The 16,723-nt window shown below is 41.7% G+C and overlaps 1 protein-coding gene across 1 annotated transcript in view; it reads right to left on the bottom strand.

Annotated features, from left to right (window-relative positions):
- The window catches only part of UQCRC2 (ubiquinol-cytochrome c reductase core protein 2), a 26,031-nt gene extending 9,374 nt beyond the window's left edge, over positions 1-16,657 (bottom strand). The window contains exons 1-10 of the mRNA XM_079759957.1: positions 16,528-16,657; positions 13,872-13,955; positions 13,625-13,774; positions 12,635-12,699; positions 10,965-11,021; positions 10,472-10,596; positions 8,323-8,420; positions 5,899-5,956; positions 3,045-3,140; positions 2,493-2,736 (exon numbers count right to left, since the gene is read on the bottom strand). Of these exons, the coding sequence (XP_079616083.1) occupies positions 2,493-2,736; positions 3,045-3,140; positions 5,899-5,956; positions 8,323-8,420; positions 10,472-10,596; positions 10,965-11,021; positions 12,635-12,699; positions 13,625-13,774; positions 13,872-13,955; positions 16,528-16,560 (1,010 nt within the window). The 5' untranslated portion in view covers positions 16,561-16,657. The remainder of the gene's footprint in view (positions 1-2,492; positions 2,737-3,044; positions 3,141-5,898; positions 5,957-8,322; positions 8,421-10,471; positions 10,597-10,964; positions 11,022-12,634; positions 12,700-13,624; positions 13,775-13,871; positions 13,956-16,527) is intronic.
- Between the last annotated feature and the right edge of the window lie 66 nt (positions 16,658-16,723).

The following is a 16,723-nucleotide window of genomic DNA, read 5'->3' as shown; positions in this document are numbered from 1 at the left end:
AAAGCATCATTAACATACAATGGTAAAGAAAGAACAGAGTACCCTAGCTGGTTTGGCTCAGTGGAGAGAACATTGGCCTGTGGACTGAAAGGTTCCGGGTTCGATTCTGGTCAAGGGCATATGCCCAGGTTGCAGGCTTGATCCCCCAGTAGGGGGCATACAGGAGGCAGCAGGATCAATGAGTCTCATCATTGATGTTTCTCTCTCTCTCCCTCTAAAAATCAATAAAAACACACACATACACACACACACACACAAAAAAAACCCAGAGTAGAACATGAACCAGGAGAAAGAAAATCTGGAGGAAAATTTAAAAAGCAGCAGCTGAATTTAATTTAGAAATCATTTAGATAATGGTTCTCAAACTGTGCTCCAGGGAACTCTAAGGCTCTGTACAGAAGATTCCAAGGGGTTTCATTGTCAATTGACTCTCTCAAACTTCTTTAAAAAGAAAAATACCTTTGTGTAGGCATTGTAGTTGGAAACCATATTGGATAAAAAGGCTCCTCTGGCCCAGCCGGTGTGGCTCAGTGATTGAGCACTCAAGTTCACAGGTTCAATTCCCGTTCAGGGCACACACTGGGATTGCATGCTCGATCCCCAAAAAGGGGCATGTAGGAGGCAGCTGATTGACGTTTCTGATTGATGTTTCTATCTCTCCCTCTCTTTTTCCTCTGTCAAATCAATAAAAAAAAAAAAATTTTTTTTAAAAAAAGGCCTCTGCTAATAAAACCCGTTTGAAAACTAGTACTCAAGTATTACACATAGGAGTAAAGCCCTGGCTGGTGTGGGTTCAGTGGTTAAGAGTGTGGGGCCGGTCCTCATAATGGTCTTGGGTTTGATTCCTGGTCAAGGGCATCTACCAGAGGTTGCAGGTTCAATCCTCTGCCCTAGTCAGGGCATGTGCGGGAGGCAACCAACTGATGTGTCTCTCTCCCATCGATGTTTCTCTTTCTCTCTTCCCTCCTTCCTTCCCTCCCATTTTCTTTAAAACAAATAAACAAAAATGGAGTAAAAGGAGAATTAATTTTCACTGTTAAAAGCCAAATGGCCACTTTCTGAGGCATAAAACCTACCTGTGCCATGTACTGCTGCTGCAATTATGAATACTTAATCCTACAATTTAGTACGTATTACTTTTTTGGGGTTAATCTTCATTGCGAGGATATTTCTCCACTGATTTTTAGAGTAGAAGGGAGGGGGAGACAGAGAGAAACATTGATGTGAAGGAGACACATCCATTGGTTGCCTCTCACACTTGCCCCGACTGGGGCCGGGGATGGAGACTGCAACCAATGTACCTGCTCTAGACCAGAAATCGAACCCGTGACCCTTCAGTTCCGAGGACCAACACTCTATCCACTGAGCCAAACCGGCCAGGGCACGTGTTACCTTTTAGTAAAAGGCGAGATTTATGCAATTCTGAAGAGAAACCAGGGTATGTGTTACGTTTTAAAGGCTTATCTCTGAATGTCATGTAAGGTATTGTACACTGGGCAAACAATGGGCATTCATTGAGTAATACTCTGTTGACATTTTAAATTCTCTTGATTTGAACATAATTATTTTGAAAGCTTTAGCACTTTCCTCACTGTAAAAAAAAAAGGTGTCTTCTAAAGTAGCATGGAGGCCTGGATGGTGTTGCCAATGGTTAGAAGGATCTCAGGTTCAATTCCCGGTCAAGGGCATGTGCCTGGGCTGTAGGTTTGATCTCCAGCCCCAACAGATCGATGTCTCTCTCACATTGCTGTTTCTCTCTCTCTCTCCCCCCTCCTTTCCATTTTCTCTAAAAATCAATGGGAAAAATATCCTCAGGTGAGGATTAACAAACAAAAAAAGTAGCATGGACTTTTTGCTAAGATTAAATGTCATCATTTTTAACTTAATCTCAAACTGGAGGAGTTTCCTGGTGTATATCTTGTATACTTGATTGGAAAACATAAAGACCAGTGAAATTCAGGAAGTAGCCATAGAACGGAAGGGGACAGAAAAAAATTTAGAAAAAAGAAAAGGCTAATCAGAATTTAGAGAATGTTTAACATTTAAAGCTTTATTCTAAAGGGAACTGAAGTGTAAATTCCCGACTTTTAAAGTATTTTTCTTTCTAGTATATTAGAATAATTGAAAAGACAGTAAGTTTTGGTTTTTGAAAAAGTATTTTTATTGCTTTCAGAGAGGAAGTGAGAGGGAGAGAGAGATAGAAACATCGATGAGAGAATCATTGATCAGCTGACCCCCCCTTGCATATCCTCCATTGGGGATCGAGCCTGCAACCTGGGCATGTGCCCTGGGAATAGAACTGTACATAGGTCAACGCTCAACCACTGAGCCATGTACTCTGGCCTGAAAAGACAGTAAGTTTTTGACAAACGCACTGAAGTACTAAAATTAAGCCTGGCTGTCCCTTCAACTTTACAAAGATTTTTTTTGTGTTCGTCTTAAAATTTGAGATTAACATGAAGTATAGACTATCAGGACTACATTGTAAACACCGAGCATTTGAAAACAAGGAGAGAGGGCAACTGGGCAGACTTACGTCAAATGGTTGGTGCATCCCCTTGGCAACAGCCTGGTACAGAGAGCTGGTGGCGTTGCTGCCCCGCTTGACATGTGGTCCGGCGCCGAGGACGTGCTGGAGAACACTAAATGCATTCGCTTCTGCACTTCCGGTGGCAGCACTCTCTGCTACAAAGGCAGCATGAACAAGACTGTCTCCATTCTGCTCCCGAATTTCACCTGGGCCGTGTCAGGAGAGTGAAAAAGAAAGTGGCGTGGTCACACTGGTTTCATTCCTCAGTATTCTGTGCCCACAGCGTGAACCCACTAAGATTAAGCTTTTCTGAGGCCCACTGCTCTTTCCCTGCCATCCTGCCCTTCCCCCAACACACAAAACACATGCTTAACAGACAACACCCAAGCCATCCAATTCTTTCCTTCCACATTAAGACTATGGTAGTAAATAATCAGGCCTATTCCACTCTGACATAACACTGGGGGTGGAGGGATTCCTTCTGAAACATACTCTAACAGAACAAAACACTCACCTCCACGGTATCTGGCCTTTGCACCTGATAAACCAAGCCCACCCCTCATGTTCAGAAACCGTTCAGCAACTTGCTTCAGAACAGCATGACTGACACCTATTTCACCAGAAAAAAAACAAGCTAGAACCAGAATTTCTAAAACACAATTGTAAAACATCTACTATTTTAAAAATAGTGATTACACAATTCAAATATTACAGAAATAAACAGTAAACAAGAGTCCGCTCCCAAAATGCCATTCTCTCAGATACCTATTTACAGTTTCTACATATTAATCTAGAACTTTTTCTAGGTATGTATTAATATCACCTTCATTTTATTTACAAAATGGTTATTGTATTGATATTTAACTTGTCTTTTGTAATTTACAACTAAATGAGTGGTCTACATCAAACCTTTAATGGTTATGAAGAATTCCATTATATAAATTTAATCAACCCCTTCTTTATGGGCATTCAGGTTTCCAATAGTTGGCTATTAATACAATATTCATTGTGTATCAAAGGATACTTTTGAGCCAAAGCCGGTTTGGCTCAGTGGATAGAGCGTTGGCCTGCGGACTTAGGGGTCCCGGGTTCGATTCCGGTCAGGGGCATGTGCCTTGGTTGCGGGCACATCCCCAGTAGGGGGTGTGCAAGAGGCAGCTGATCAATGTTTCTCTCTCATCGATGTTTCTAACTCTCTATCGCTCTCTCTTCCTCTCTGTAAAAAATCAATAAAATATATTTTTTTAAAAAAAGGATACTTTTGAGAGAGTAAAAAGACAACCAACAGAATGGGAAAATATTTGCAAATAATGTATCTGGTAAGGAATTAGTATCCATAATATATAAGTCTTACAACTCAACAATAAAAAAAACATACAGCCCACCCAGTGTGCTGCAGTGGTTGAGTTTTGGTTGACCCATGAACCAAGAGGTCACTGGTTAGCCCAGCCAGCATGGCTCAGTCGTTGAGCGTTGACCTATGGACTAGGAGGTCAGTTTCACTACTAGTCAGGGCACATGCCTGGGTTGCAGGCTCGATACCCAGTGTAGGGCGTAGAGGAGGCAGCCGATCAATGATTCTCTCTCATCATTGATGTTCCTATCTATCCTTCTCTCTTTAAAATCAATAAAAATATATTTAAAAACAAACGAATAATAAAAACAAAACAAAATCCCTAATACAAAAATGGATAAAGGACTTGAATAGACATTTCTTCAAAGAAGATATACAAATGCCCAATAAACACAAAATAAAATGCTCAATGTCATTAGTCATCAGTGAACTACAAATCAAAACTACAATGAGATTTCACATCCGCTTGGATGGCCATAATAAAAAAGGCAGAAAATAACAAATGCTGGTGGGAATATGGAGAAATTGGAACCTTTGTGCACTGTTGGTGGGAATGTAAAATAGCTCAATTGCTTTAAAAAACAGTCTGGTAGTTCTTCAAATATGTCCTGACAATTCTTCTCCTAGGCATATACCCAAAAGAATTAAAAACAAGGTGTTCTAGTCCGGCTGGTGTGGCTCAGTGGTTGAGCGTCAGCCTATGAAACAGGAGTTTGTGGTTCAATTCCCAGTCAGGGCACATGCCCAGGTTGCAGTCTTGGTCCCTAGTAGGAGGCATGCAGGAGGCAGCTGATCAAATGGTTCTCTCTCATCACTGATATTTCTCTCTCTCTCTTTCCTCTCTGAAGTCAACAAAAATATATTGAAAAAAATAAAGAAAAACAAAGTGTAATAATCTAGCACAATAACCAAAAGGTAGAAGCAACACACATATCCAGCTGATGAGTGGATAGATAAAATATGGCGATGGAATATTTTTCAGCCAGAAAAGGGAACACTGGTACATGTTACAATATGAATGAACTTTGTAAATGTTATGCTAAGTGAAAGAAGCCAGTTACAAAAGGCTATGTAAAATATGATTCCATTTATGTGAAAAGTCCAGAACAGTTAACTCTGTATCGACAGAAAACAGATTAGTGGTTGCCAGAGAGGCGAGGAGGTGGTGGAATGGGGAGTCACTGCTAATGAGTAAAGGGCTTCTCTTTGGGGATGATGAAAATAATCTGAAATAACAGGGTTATCAGTTGCACAACTCTGACTATACTTTAAAATATGGGTGAATTTTATGGCATGTGATTATACCTCAGTTAAGCTATTACTTACAAAACAAATGAACCAAAAAACAATATTGCAAATAATCTCATGCAACCAGATTGCAAACCTGATCAAGTGTTTCTGCAGGTTAAATTCTTAAAAGTAAAAGTGCTAGGTCTAAGAACATAAACATTTAGAATTTTAATATACTAAAATAGGCCCCCAAAAATGTTATATCATTTTATACTCCCACCAACAACTTTTGAGAGTGCCTACTATTTCCATATTCTGGGTAATACTGGGCAGGGTCAACCTTTTAATTTTTGCCAATCTCACAGATAAAAATTTTCTTAATTATTTGTGAGGTTGACCATCTTTTACCATGATAATTTACCCCCACCCCCCACACACTTTCCCCACGAGTTTGTTCATGCCCTTTGTCTATTTTTCTATTAAATTGTTCTTCCTAAAAAAACAACAAAAAATCTTGTATAAGTTCTCTGCCTAGAGAAACTTGCCCTTTGTCAATGGTTTCGCAAATACTTCAATGAATTTAAAACTAGTAGCTTACAAAGTTAAATGGTGGATTCTGCTTTCCAAGAAAACACACTAGCAATTAAAATCTCATTACATACTTCCTGTGAGACATAAACAGGACTGAGCTGTCCAATTTTGTTCAATCCCGTGTTCACCTAATTACAGTTTAAAAGATTACTTCTTAAAGAAGCAAACTGACATGTAGGCAATTCCCACTTACCAAGTCCAACCAAAGCCATTCTTGCACTTGTAAAATGGTTCTGAACATAGTGATGTAACTGAGGAAGTGAAAAACACCCATTAGGTGATATTGATATAAATACATAAAAAGCTGTAAAAACTTAAAACTGCAGTTCAGCAGAAAAATGCTCACTTAAAAGCTGTATAACAAATGATAAGGGACCACCTGGATTTTTTAAAAAAGTACCGCATAAAACACGAGTGGAGAATGTCCAGCCCATGGGCCGGATAAGGCCTTCAAAATAATCTAGTCTGGCCCTGCCAAGGCATTAGGGGTGAGTTAATTAACTGTTTGACCAAATATAGCAGGCTAATTTTTAAGGTGATAATTTTTTAGGGCCCGCAAATGAATATAATATATCCAAATGGCCCTTAGCAGAAAAAAAGTTCCCCACCCCTGGCTTAAAAACACTAGAACGTAATGTGTTGATGGTTACATAACTGTGAATATAATGAAAATTCTGAATTGTAGACTTTAAGTAGGTGAACTGTATGGTATGTGAATTATACCTCAATAAAGATGTTGCTGGGGGGAAAAAAAAAGAGTAAAAAAGAGAATAAAAAATTAGAGCACATCCTGGCTTGAACTTGAAAAAAATGGGATCTAGTTTATGATTTTAAGATAATGTAATTTAAGCAGCATACCAGGTTTCTTTTGTCTTTATGCAGGTAGTACTAAACCACTATGAACATTCTATAGAAGGGCTAACAGAATTACCCTACTGTACCTCTTTCACCCATCTTGTTATGAGCTTACTGTTTATACCAGGGTTTCCAACCTGGATGATGAAATAATTATCTGGGGACTTAAAAAACAAACCACTATCACTGTTTCCCCACCCCCACCCCATTCCCAGGCTCATACACAAACTGATATACAGTAGAACTCAATGTGGAATCCTAGAATCTTTATTTAAAACTACCCACCCCACCCGCACCCCCTGGTGACCTGAGAATCAGTGAGATTTGAGAATCACTGGTTTATAGTATAATTTCAGACCTAATATACAAAAGTCAGACTTAAACATGTATTCTCAACAGGAGCACTATGGCTCAAGGGAATGAACATTGCTTCTTCAGGGTGAGAAAAGAATCTCATTCCTTTTATATACAGAGTACAAATAAAGATATAGTGCATAAACAGACAGTGTATCTGTGGTATTACAAATTTGTTGTGGGGGTAGAGAAGAAATGGCTACCAAGGTTCCTTGGCAATGGGTTATAATGTTGACAATCACTAGGCTAGGGTAGCGAGACTGAATTTTTAATCAAGTTATCAAATTTTTGTGCTCTAAAATGAACGGTGTCTATGAATACAGAGTTGCCTTGGAGATCCATATTCTTTTTTTTTTCTATTGAGGTTTTTCTATTGAATGCTGCCATTGCTCAAAGTATTCAAGTACTAATTTCTTTAGAATTTCCTTTAGCCTAGGGACACATTTCAAAAATGCTAATAATTTGAGACAATCTTGGTGAAGATTTTGGTATTTATCTATGAGATACACACTTTATTACTCTTTTTTTTAAAACTAAAGTATAGTTGACACAATACACATTTTGTTATTTAAAAAATGGGACCTTTGGTATATCCTGTTCATAAATTGCCTTTTCTTCACCTGACAATACACCATGGAATTTTTCCATATCAATTAATAATATGAATGGTTGAATAGAATTCCATTTTACAGCTATTTAGTTGAATAACTATTTCCCCAATGATACACACAGGAAAAGGTCTAGAAGACAATAAACCTACATATTCACATTGACTGCCTTTAAGTATATGAGACATTTTCCTTCATTTTGCTTGTCATTGTTTTCTGAAATGAACAGGTCCCTCTTATAATAAAAACTTTAAAAAGTTAAAACATACAAAAATTGTTCTGATAGAATTTTAGTTAAAAAGCTTATGGGGAAAAAAAAAAGCAAGTGTATTTCTTAAAAAAAAATTAGCAAACAGCTTGGCCCGTATTGCAGGAGGCAGCCTATGGATGTTTATCTCATCAATGTTTCTCTCTCTCTCTATCCCTCCTTTCCTCTCTCTCTAAAATCAATAATAACTTATTTTTTAAAGTTAGCAAATAAACCCAACATGGCAGATGAATGTTCAGTTTAATGTGAAAAGAAACCCATTTTATTTTTTATTTATTTACTTATTTAAAAATATTTTTATTGATTTCAGAGAGGAAGGGAGAGGGAGAGAGAAATAAAATATCAATGATGAGAGAGAATCATTGTCGGTTGCCTCCTGCACACCCCACACTGGGGATTGAGCCCAGGGCCCAGACATATGCCTTAACGGGGAATCAAACCGTGACCTCCTGGTTCATAGGTTGATGCTCAACCCAAGCCACAATGGCTGGGCAAAGAAATACATTTTATAACGTAATGTGTTCCACATTACCTCATCTGGTGTCACTTTTCCAATCCTATAATCAGGACAATACAAGGAATTAGCCAAGGCATTTCGGTAAGCTGCAGCATGCAGATTTTCAATGATATCTGAAAAATAAGTAAAGAAGCAGTTATGGATATATAATTTTTAAAAAGACAACAACATTTTTAGAACTTAAAAAGCAACTAGACTATACAGCTTTGGTCGTCTTATGGCAACTTTTATTTATGTTTATTTTGTTAATCCTCACCTGAGAATATTTTCTCCGTTGATTTTTAGAGAGAGTGGAAGAGAGGATGGAAAGGGGAAGAGGGGAGAGAGAAACATCAATGTGAAAGACACATGGATTGGTTGCCTCCCACACATGCCCCGACTGGGCTGGGGGTCGAACCTGCACCCCAGGTACATGCCCTTGACCAGGAATCAAACCCGTGACCCTTTGTTGAGGGTTGATGCTCTAACCAGTGAGAAACACTGGCCAGGACATCTTATGGCAACTTAAATGACAGTAGTTTCTACACGCTAGAATCCACATAAACACTTTTCTACCTACCTGGTATTATCTGGAAAGTATAAAGGAAGTCTGACTTGCCACAAGACCTTGGACAAATCATTTAATCTAAATATTATTTACTTCTAGGTTCCCTCTCTAGATAATGAGGGAGCTGTCTGGGTAAGAGGTAAAGTATTACCATGCAATAGTGTCAGCTAACATGAACCAAGCACTCATTATATTGCACACACTTGACAGGAGACGAGGGTCTGCATGCTGCCTTTCTGTTTGTCTCTGTGTATTAGGTAGATCTGCTATGACTCCCCAACTTGTTATGATGGATCTTGGACTCAGTGGCTCACTCTTCCAGATCACCGGAGCTAGGGGCTCCAGGAACGTCTCTTGTGTGGGTTATGTGCGCCCTCCTATTGTAATTGAGTCTTACATGCTGTAGGCCTGTTCGTGGGTGGAGTTAGCCCTCAGGTTGGCTGACTATAAAGATAAACCTCAATCACAGTGTATGAGTCGCTGTGCAGGGGCCGCCCACTGCCTCCCCCCCCCCTCCACCCCCTGCCCCCTTGGAGTTGTTCCCAGTAGGGTCTGGTGCCTGTTGGAATCCCCCTTTGCACGTGCACGTGCTGTTCATGTGGCTAGTTGGGTTGAGCTCTGGTTGTGTTGGTTCTGGGTCCACTTGGGTGGGTTTTGGTGCAGGCTGATGTCAGATGTTGCAAATAACTGGCCTTGGGCTACCTGTTTGGAGCTACCACACTATTCACTGCTTGTGGCTGCCTCTTTTGCGCTTGGGTGTGTGTGGGAGGGACCAAACTGTGTACAAGCCTTGGCTTCCTCTGGGGGCAGATCAATGAAAGGTCTAAGGCACCCTGAGGTCTGCCTACTCCACCACCCTGAGGCCATCTGGTCTTCCTCCAGAGCCTTCTGAAGAAAGGCTGTGGAGTGGGCCCAGGCTGCCTGCACCCACAAACACTTCCACGGGGTATGAGCTCGGCAGGGCAGGGGGACAGGAGTTGAGAGGACCAATCGAGCGGGTCTCCTGCGACAGGCCTGCGTGCAGAGCGAAGCGCATCCCATACAGAGCCTATTGGACCTGAGTGGTCTGCCTGCACATCTGCCTCTACCGAAAGCTGTGTGACTTCCAAGTGGTGGTGCCTGTTTACACATTTGTTTCTCCAGTTGTACTTGTCAAGGTGATATAATCAAACACTGCATCCACATAAAATATGAGCACAAAGAAAGTCATTTTAAAAAATTAAGTAGCTTGCTTTGGAAAGACCCAATAAAGGTGGGTTGGCTAAACAGTAACAGCCATATGTAACAATAAACAACATCAGCAGCACCAATAAACTGCTGCTGGATTTGGTGGAAGCAAAACAAACAAATGAACAAAACACGGGGTGGAGGGACAGGAAAATGCCTAGGTTTCCATAATCAATATATTATTAAAGATGAAAAATTATCAACAATATAAATGTTTAGAAACAAAAGAACAAACAATAGATTTAAAAAACTGGACAAATTTATGGAAAAGGCATGTTCAAGCCCAAGTAGAATAAAACTTCAGTGACATTGTTTTTCCTCTCTATAAACTCACCTTCTCAAAAAACCAGTATCTTAGAAACAACGGACATAATCTGAAAAGGCACTTACGAGCCTGTGGGTTCTGAAGAGCCACAGCTTTGTCAATCCTCAGCTGAGACTGAAGGGCAGCCACCTCCCAACGGCGAAATTCAGGTGCTGTGGTGACATTGAGCAGGAACTCCATCAGAATCTCGCTGGAGAAGACATCAGGATACAAGTCAGGAGTCAAACATTTAACACCAACATCCATTCTATGGAACTAACACCCTCAAACTAAACTTTAACCTCGTGGCAAGTACACTGTTTTAAGCACTTGGCAAGTCATAACCCAAAACCAAATTCAGAGGTCATAATGCCACATTTAGAACTGAGCAGCTCAGTATTCCTTTAAAAGCAGACACCCCAGCCTGGCCGGGGACCGAAGTTGGTTGGGCATTACTCCAATACGCCAAGGTTGTAGGTGTGGCAGAAACATAAGTAAGTGGAACAACAAATTGATGTTCTCTCTCTGAAATCAGTGACTTTTTAAAAAGCAGATGTCCTAGAACATGCAGGTGCTTACATGTCATCCCGCAGGCATTCCGCAGTGTAGGCCATGTTTTCCCTTGTTGAAGTCACACTGCATCAGAAATAATTACAGTGAATTATTGGGATCAGAAATTTCCCCTTATACCTTTGTTAAACAAACCAGCTCCTTTGAAAATAAAAATTATTCTGAAGTATAAAAATATATAAATAATATATTCATCAACTAAAAATTTAAAAGTATTTAAAAAGCACCCTGACTGGTGTGGCTCAGTAGATAGAGCATCGGCCCATGCACTGAAGGGTCTCGGGTTCAATTCCCAGTCAAGGGCACATACCTGGGTTTTAGGTTCAATCCTCAGCCCCGTGCATTTGCCGGAGGCAACCAATCGATGGCTTTCCCTGCACCCTTCCCTCCACTCTCTCTAAAAATCAAAGGAAAAAAACCAAACAATCTCCCTCCCAAAAAACTATATTGTACATCTGAAACTAATATAATACTGTATGTCAACTATAATTGAAAAATGAAAAAATATTAAAAAGATATTTTAATAATAACAAAAAAACCAGCAAATAATTTAATCTTAAAAAGGAAATCCTGACATATTACACATAGATGAATCCTGAAGACATTACGCTAAGTGAAGTCATAAAGGGACAAATATTGCATGATTCCACTTATATTAGATACCTCGGTAGTGAAAACACAGACTGAACACAGAGAGGTGGCTGGCAGGAGCTGGGAAGGCGAACACTTCCCCATTCTGGAGATGCATGTTGCTGATGGCTGCTCCATGCCCCTTACCATAGACCCGTACACTCAAAAGTGACAAATTTCATGTTATGTATATTTTACCACAACTTAAGAAAAAAAAAAAAAAAAAAGACAAGTGAAGTTGCAAATCTTTGTATCTTTCCCAGGCTAATTCCCTTACTCTCTCCCCCTCTAGAGACAAACATATTCGTAAGCATTACACATTATTATTTTGCTTTTAAAAAAATTATACATGCCTCATACTTAAAAAAAAAAATCTTGAAATAAAATTTTCCACAAGACATTTTGTTTTTAGTCTATGTTGATATGTAGCTCTAGCTCATTCCTTAGCTGCTGTGTAGTAGTCCCATTATTTGAGTGTATCATACTTTACCCATTTCCCTAAAAGTGGCCACTGAAATTGTTTCCAGGCTCTACAAAGACATCTTTGTGCATGTGGATTGAAAAATGCTAGGTTTTAGGATATGCTCATTTTCAATAACACTAGATATTTCTTGATTCTTTCCGAAGTAGTTATATCAATTTATACTCCCACCAGCTGTAAAAGACAATCTCCATCTCCCATAACACTACAACACAACACATAAAAACTGACGGTGTGGCATGATAGCACACTATTGAGTACCAGTAAAGATCGCTGTTTCTGGCTTTCTCTTCTGGTATTAGCTGTTCCTATCCTTTGTCCATCCATCTTCTCTGAGGTTGTTTTTTTCACCCTAACTTGTAATTATTTTTCCAAACAATCCTCTCCATGTTAATGTGTGTTGCAAATATCTACTCCCAGTTAATGAAATTTTTACTTCAAAGCATAAAGATGATTTACATTTTGATGTAGTCAAATTCATTAGTTTTTTCCTTCTTTAAGAAATTCTTAACCACCCTGATAACAGAATATTTTCTGGTGTTTTCACTATTTATTTACTATTACAAACCTTAATTTACCACCGACTGCTTCAATTCCACGGGTTATCTTAAAAGATGACGCTCCTTTTGTAGTCTTAAAAGAGAAAGAACAATTGTTTTTAGTAGTTTTTTAATGCTGTTTGCCAAACAGCACACTATATCATAACTTACTATCTTACTGTCATTAGATTCAAAGGGAACTTTACCTAAACAGTGGATCCTTTTTAGTTTAAGAGTTATAAAATAAAGTTCACCAAAAAGCACAAGTATAACTTTTTATATCAAGTACATTTAGGCAAAAATTCCATTATCAAATACAAGCTTACTGGGTTCATCAGTCTTTTCTGAAAGAGATTTGCATATGGGAAAGAATAATTTTCTTTTAATTTTTGGTACTTTAAAACAATTTAATTAAAAAAAAAACTTTTCTTTTATGCTCTAGCATGAACATTCAGAGGGACACTAATTTAATACTTCTCTGTGGTAAATATCCTGTGGTTTTTCATGTTATATTAGGGGATTGTACAGGGTTGAATAGTGTCCCCCCAAAATTCACATCCACTCAGAACCTGTGACTGTGACCTTATCTGAAAATAGTGTCTTTTGCAAATGTATTTGAAGTGAGGTCACAGTAGATCAGAGTGGGCCCTAAATTTAATAGGAATGGAAGAATCAAGTAGGAGGGAAAGGTGGACACAGAGACAGAGGAAATACTGTGTGACAGGCAGAAATTGGAGCGATGCAGCTACAAGCCCAGGTACACCAGGACTGCTGCCACCACCAGAAGGAAGAGGCGGGAAGACTCTTCCTAGAGCGGGCAGAGGGAACTCGGCTCCACCGACACCGAGTGTGACTGCTAGCCTCTAAGATCTGAGGGTCGTTTCTGTTGTTGAAGCCACTCAGTGTGAGCATGTGCTATGGTAGCCCTAGCAAACGAATACAGGTACACTGCTTTTCCTTCCGGTAGGACCAGGAGACCACAGCATTTCTAAACATGATGAGGTAGTGAAGGTGCTTACCAGACTAGACGCAAGACGAAGCAAATGAGAGGTTCCTAAGTTGTTAGAGTCCTCGTACCTACTGCCAGCTTTAATGAACAAACCAATTCTTGATGCAGGAGCATAGTTTTCCAGAGACGCAATCACTAAACCATTTGGCAATTTGGTAAACTGTATTTAAAATAAAGCAGAGATGTGATCACTGTCTTCATATTACCCAAGACAGAAGGCACGTCTAGGTTCCGGGGAGCCACTCCGTGAGACTGACCTCGAGGTCCTGAGGATGCACAGGCGCTCCTGCAGGGGCAGCCGTGGCTTTCACTTTGGGAGCAACTTTGAGGGAATAAAATCTCTAAAGATACAAAAAAGAAAGGTTACACACATTTCTCAGGAACACAGCATACCGTATCCTAGTGTGCCCAGCAACCGAAGGCGTTCTGTGGTAGAAGAACTCCGAGGGAAGATTGGCTGATGAACTTACCATGGACTTATGAACCCACCATTTTAGCCAAGCCTCTCCTAAACCTCTATTTATTTGTGGAGCCTGAGGAATACCAAGTTCTACATACTCACTTTTACTCTGTAAAGAATTACTGTGTTTCTTATACCTTTTAACTACCTTATTAAAGTGTCAAGAGGCTCTTTCCTGCTCTAATGCTTTGACATTATTTTAAAAAGTGTGGCATTGTCACAAACCACACCCTTTTTACAGATTTTAGAATTACTGCTTCTCTCATCTGCTCAAAGAGTCTCGTCTTTTTAGTCTATTTTCCAATTGAAATAACATCTCCTTAATCATTTTAGTCACTTTTAAAAAAGCCAAAGTATACCAAGGAAAACTTCTACCAAGCACCAAGTATTTCCCACAGTATCTTCACTCTTCTGTGTGCTACACTGAGACGACACAATGAAGGGTTGTATCTTTTTGACTAATACAAATTATATCATCCTGAGATTAACAATAGCTCATCCACAGCAGAATCTCAATGTGTAATATGCAGCCACTGATAAGGTAAAGGGTCATCTTAAATGTTGGCTAATGATCTAAAATGCAGAACTTTTCTTAGACAAATGATATACCATGACCCAGAATTTATTTGACCATGCCTAAAGTTTATGAGGTTACTAGTGGATATGCACGTTAAGAATGAATAAAACATTGCCGAAACCGGTTTGGCTCAGTGGATAGAGCGTCGGCCTGCGGACTCAAGGGTCCCAGGTTCGATTCTGGTCAAGGGCATGTACCTTGGTTGCGGGCACATCCCCAGTAGGGGGTGTGTAAGAGGCAGCTGATCGATGTTTCTCTCTCATCGATGTTTCTAACTCTCTGTCCCTCTCTCTTCCTCTCTGTAAAAAAATCAATATATTAAAAAAAAAAAAAAGAATGAATAAAACACAGTACTGCCAAAATCAAATGATCAAATGTGAACGAAAGAGGGCGCTTTATTGTGCTTTCAGCAGCAGGGCACTAACTGGTTCCTAGTTTTCATTTGCTGCAAGACTTTGTAGTGATAAATTACAATTAGCTTTGCTTTATCATCAATTTTGTTTGCTGGTTGTGGTATAGTTAACCCTATTTGTGATTTTGGCTTTTAATTATCCAAAAATTAAAATTTAAGACACGTGGGCATGCATAGAAGTTCAAATATGAGCAATCCATAGTTCTACTGCCAAGGGAGAGTTAGGCACTTTTCCTTCCAATGTGCCTGAACAGTGACACTTCGTTGGTTATGTGCTTCTTATTTGTCCCATTCAAATCAGCTGCAAAGAATTATCCTAGCGATTACTAGGTCATTTAAGTAACAAAATTGGTATAAATTTATTCTTATGTAAAATATGTTATCATTAGAAACATTAATAATTACTTTCAAGTTTACTGCAATTTGTTTACCTTGGTACTCTCCAATTGTTACTTTTGAGGTTTGCTTTTTTTTTTCCTACTGGAAGGAAGGTGATGAATGGAAGGGAGATTTTGGGATCTTTTGCCAGACTGACTGAAACCCTCAAAGGGTTGTTGTTAATCATGGCTTGTGTAGGCAGGGAGGGTCAGATGATCACAGTCTGCCTTCGTACAATCTACAGTACATCTACTTACACGCCGCGGCCGGTCTGTCCCCACCCGCGCTCTACGGCTCCGGGGTGGGGCCGCAGGAAAACACCATTCCCTGGTCCCCCGAACCTCCCTCTGGCCGGTGACTAGGTTCCCCAAGAAATCAGCGAGGCACTCCTGGGTTTGGGGCCGGGTCTCCGCGCTCCGCGGGGTGCTCAGCCCCGCCCCGCCCGCCCCCTGGGTGACAGCCGCGCTTCCCCGCCGGCCGACAACCAAAAGTTTCCCGACAGAGAGCGGCTCCCTGGGGGCAAAACGAGCCAAGCTGCGCTTCCTGAGCGCGCCCCGGTCCCCCGGTAACCATCGCTCCAAGCGGCCTCACACGGACACCCGCTGGAGGAGCCGCCCACCAGGGCCCCGGAGCCCGCAGACCGCGGACAGCACGCGCACTTCCCGGGCGCAGCGACGGCCGCCTCGGGCCTGAGCGCCCGTCCTCCGTCACGCTCTGCCCACCAGCCGCTCCCGGGGACACGGTGCTCCGAGCGGCGCCGGAGCAGAGCCCGGGCTGCGGGGCCCGCCGCCTCCTGGCCAGGCCCCAGGCCCCTCGGCGCGCGGTCGCAGTGACCTTCCGAGGCGCTCAGGCCCTCGCCCTCCCTCGGTTTCCGGGCATTTGGTCTCTTCCACGCAGAGCACGAGCCCGGCTCCCAAGGCCGTCCCGGCCCCGGCCCCCGCCCCGTCCAGCGGCCGCCCGCTCGGCCCGCCGGGTTCAGCTGAAGGACAGACCGAAGGCCGGTCCGGGACCCCGCGCGGGCAGCTCCCGCACCACCTCGCCGAGCCCCTGCGCCCAGCCCTCCCCAGCCCCGCCGGCCGCGCTCACCGCGAAGGACCCGGCTCCGCTCAGCAGCTTCATGGCCCCAAGCTCCTCTGACCCACGGTCACCGGCTGAAAGGCGAGCAAGATGGTGGCCGACGACGGGAGTTTCCCAGCGTCCCCCGCGCCGCGGCCGCGGCCTGTCTATCCGGACCGCGCTCTACTGCTCCCGGGGCGGGGCGGGGCGCGGGGCGGGGCGCGGG

The sequence above is a fragment of the Cnephaeus nilssonii genome, assembly GCF_951640355.1.
Source record: "Cnephaeus nilssonii genome assembly, chromosome: 2".
Classification (NCBI taxonomy): domain Eukaryota; kingdom Metazoa; phylum Chordata; class Mammalia; order Chiroptera; family Vespertilionidae; genus Cnephaeus; species Cnephaeus nilssonii.
The sequence above is the reverse complement of the archived record's forward strand: the minus strand, read 5'-3'. Positions and strand labels throughout refer to the sequence as shown.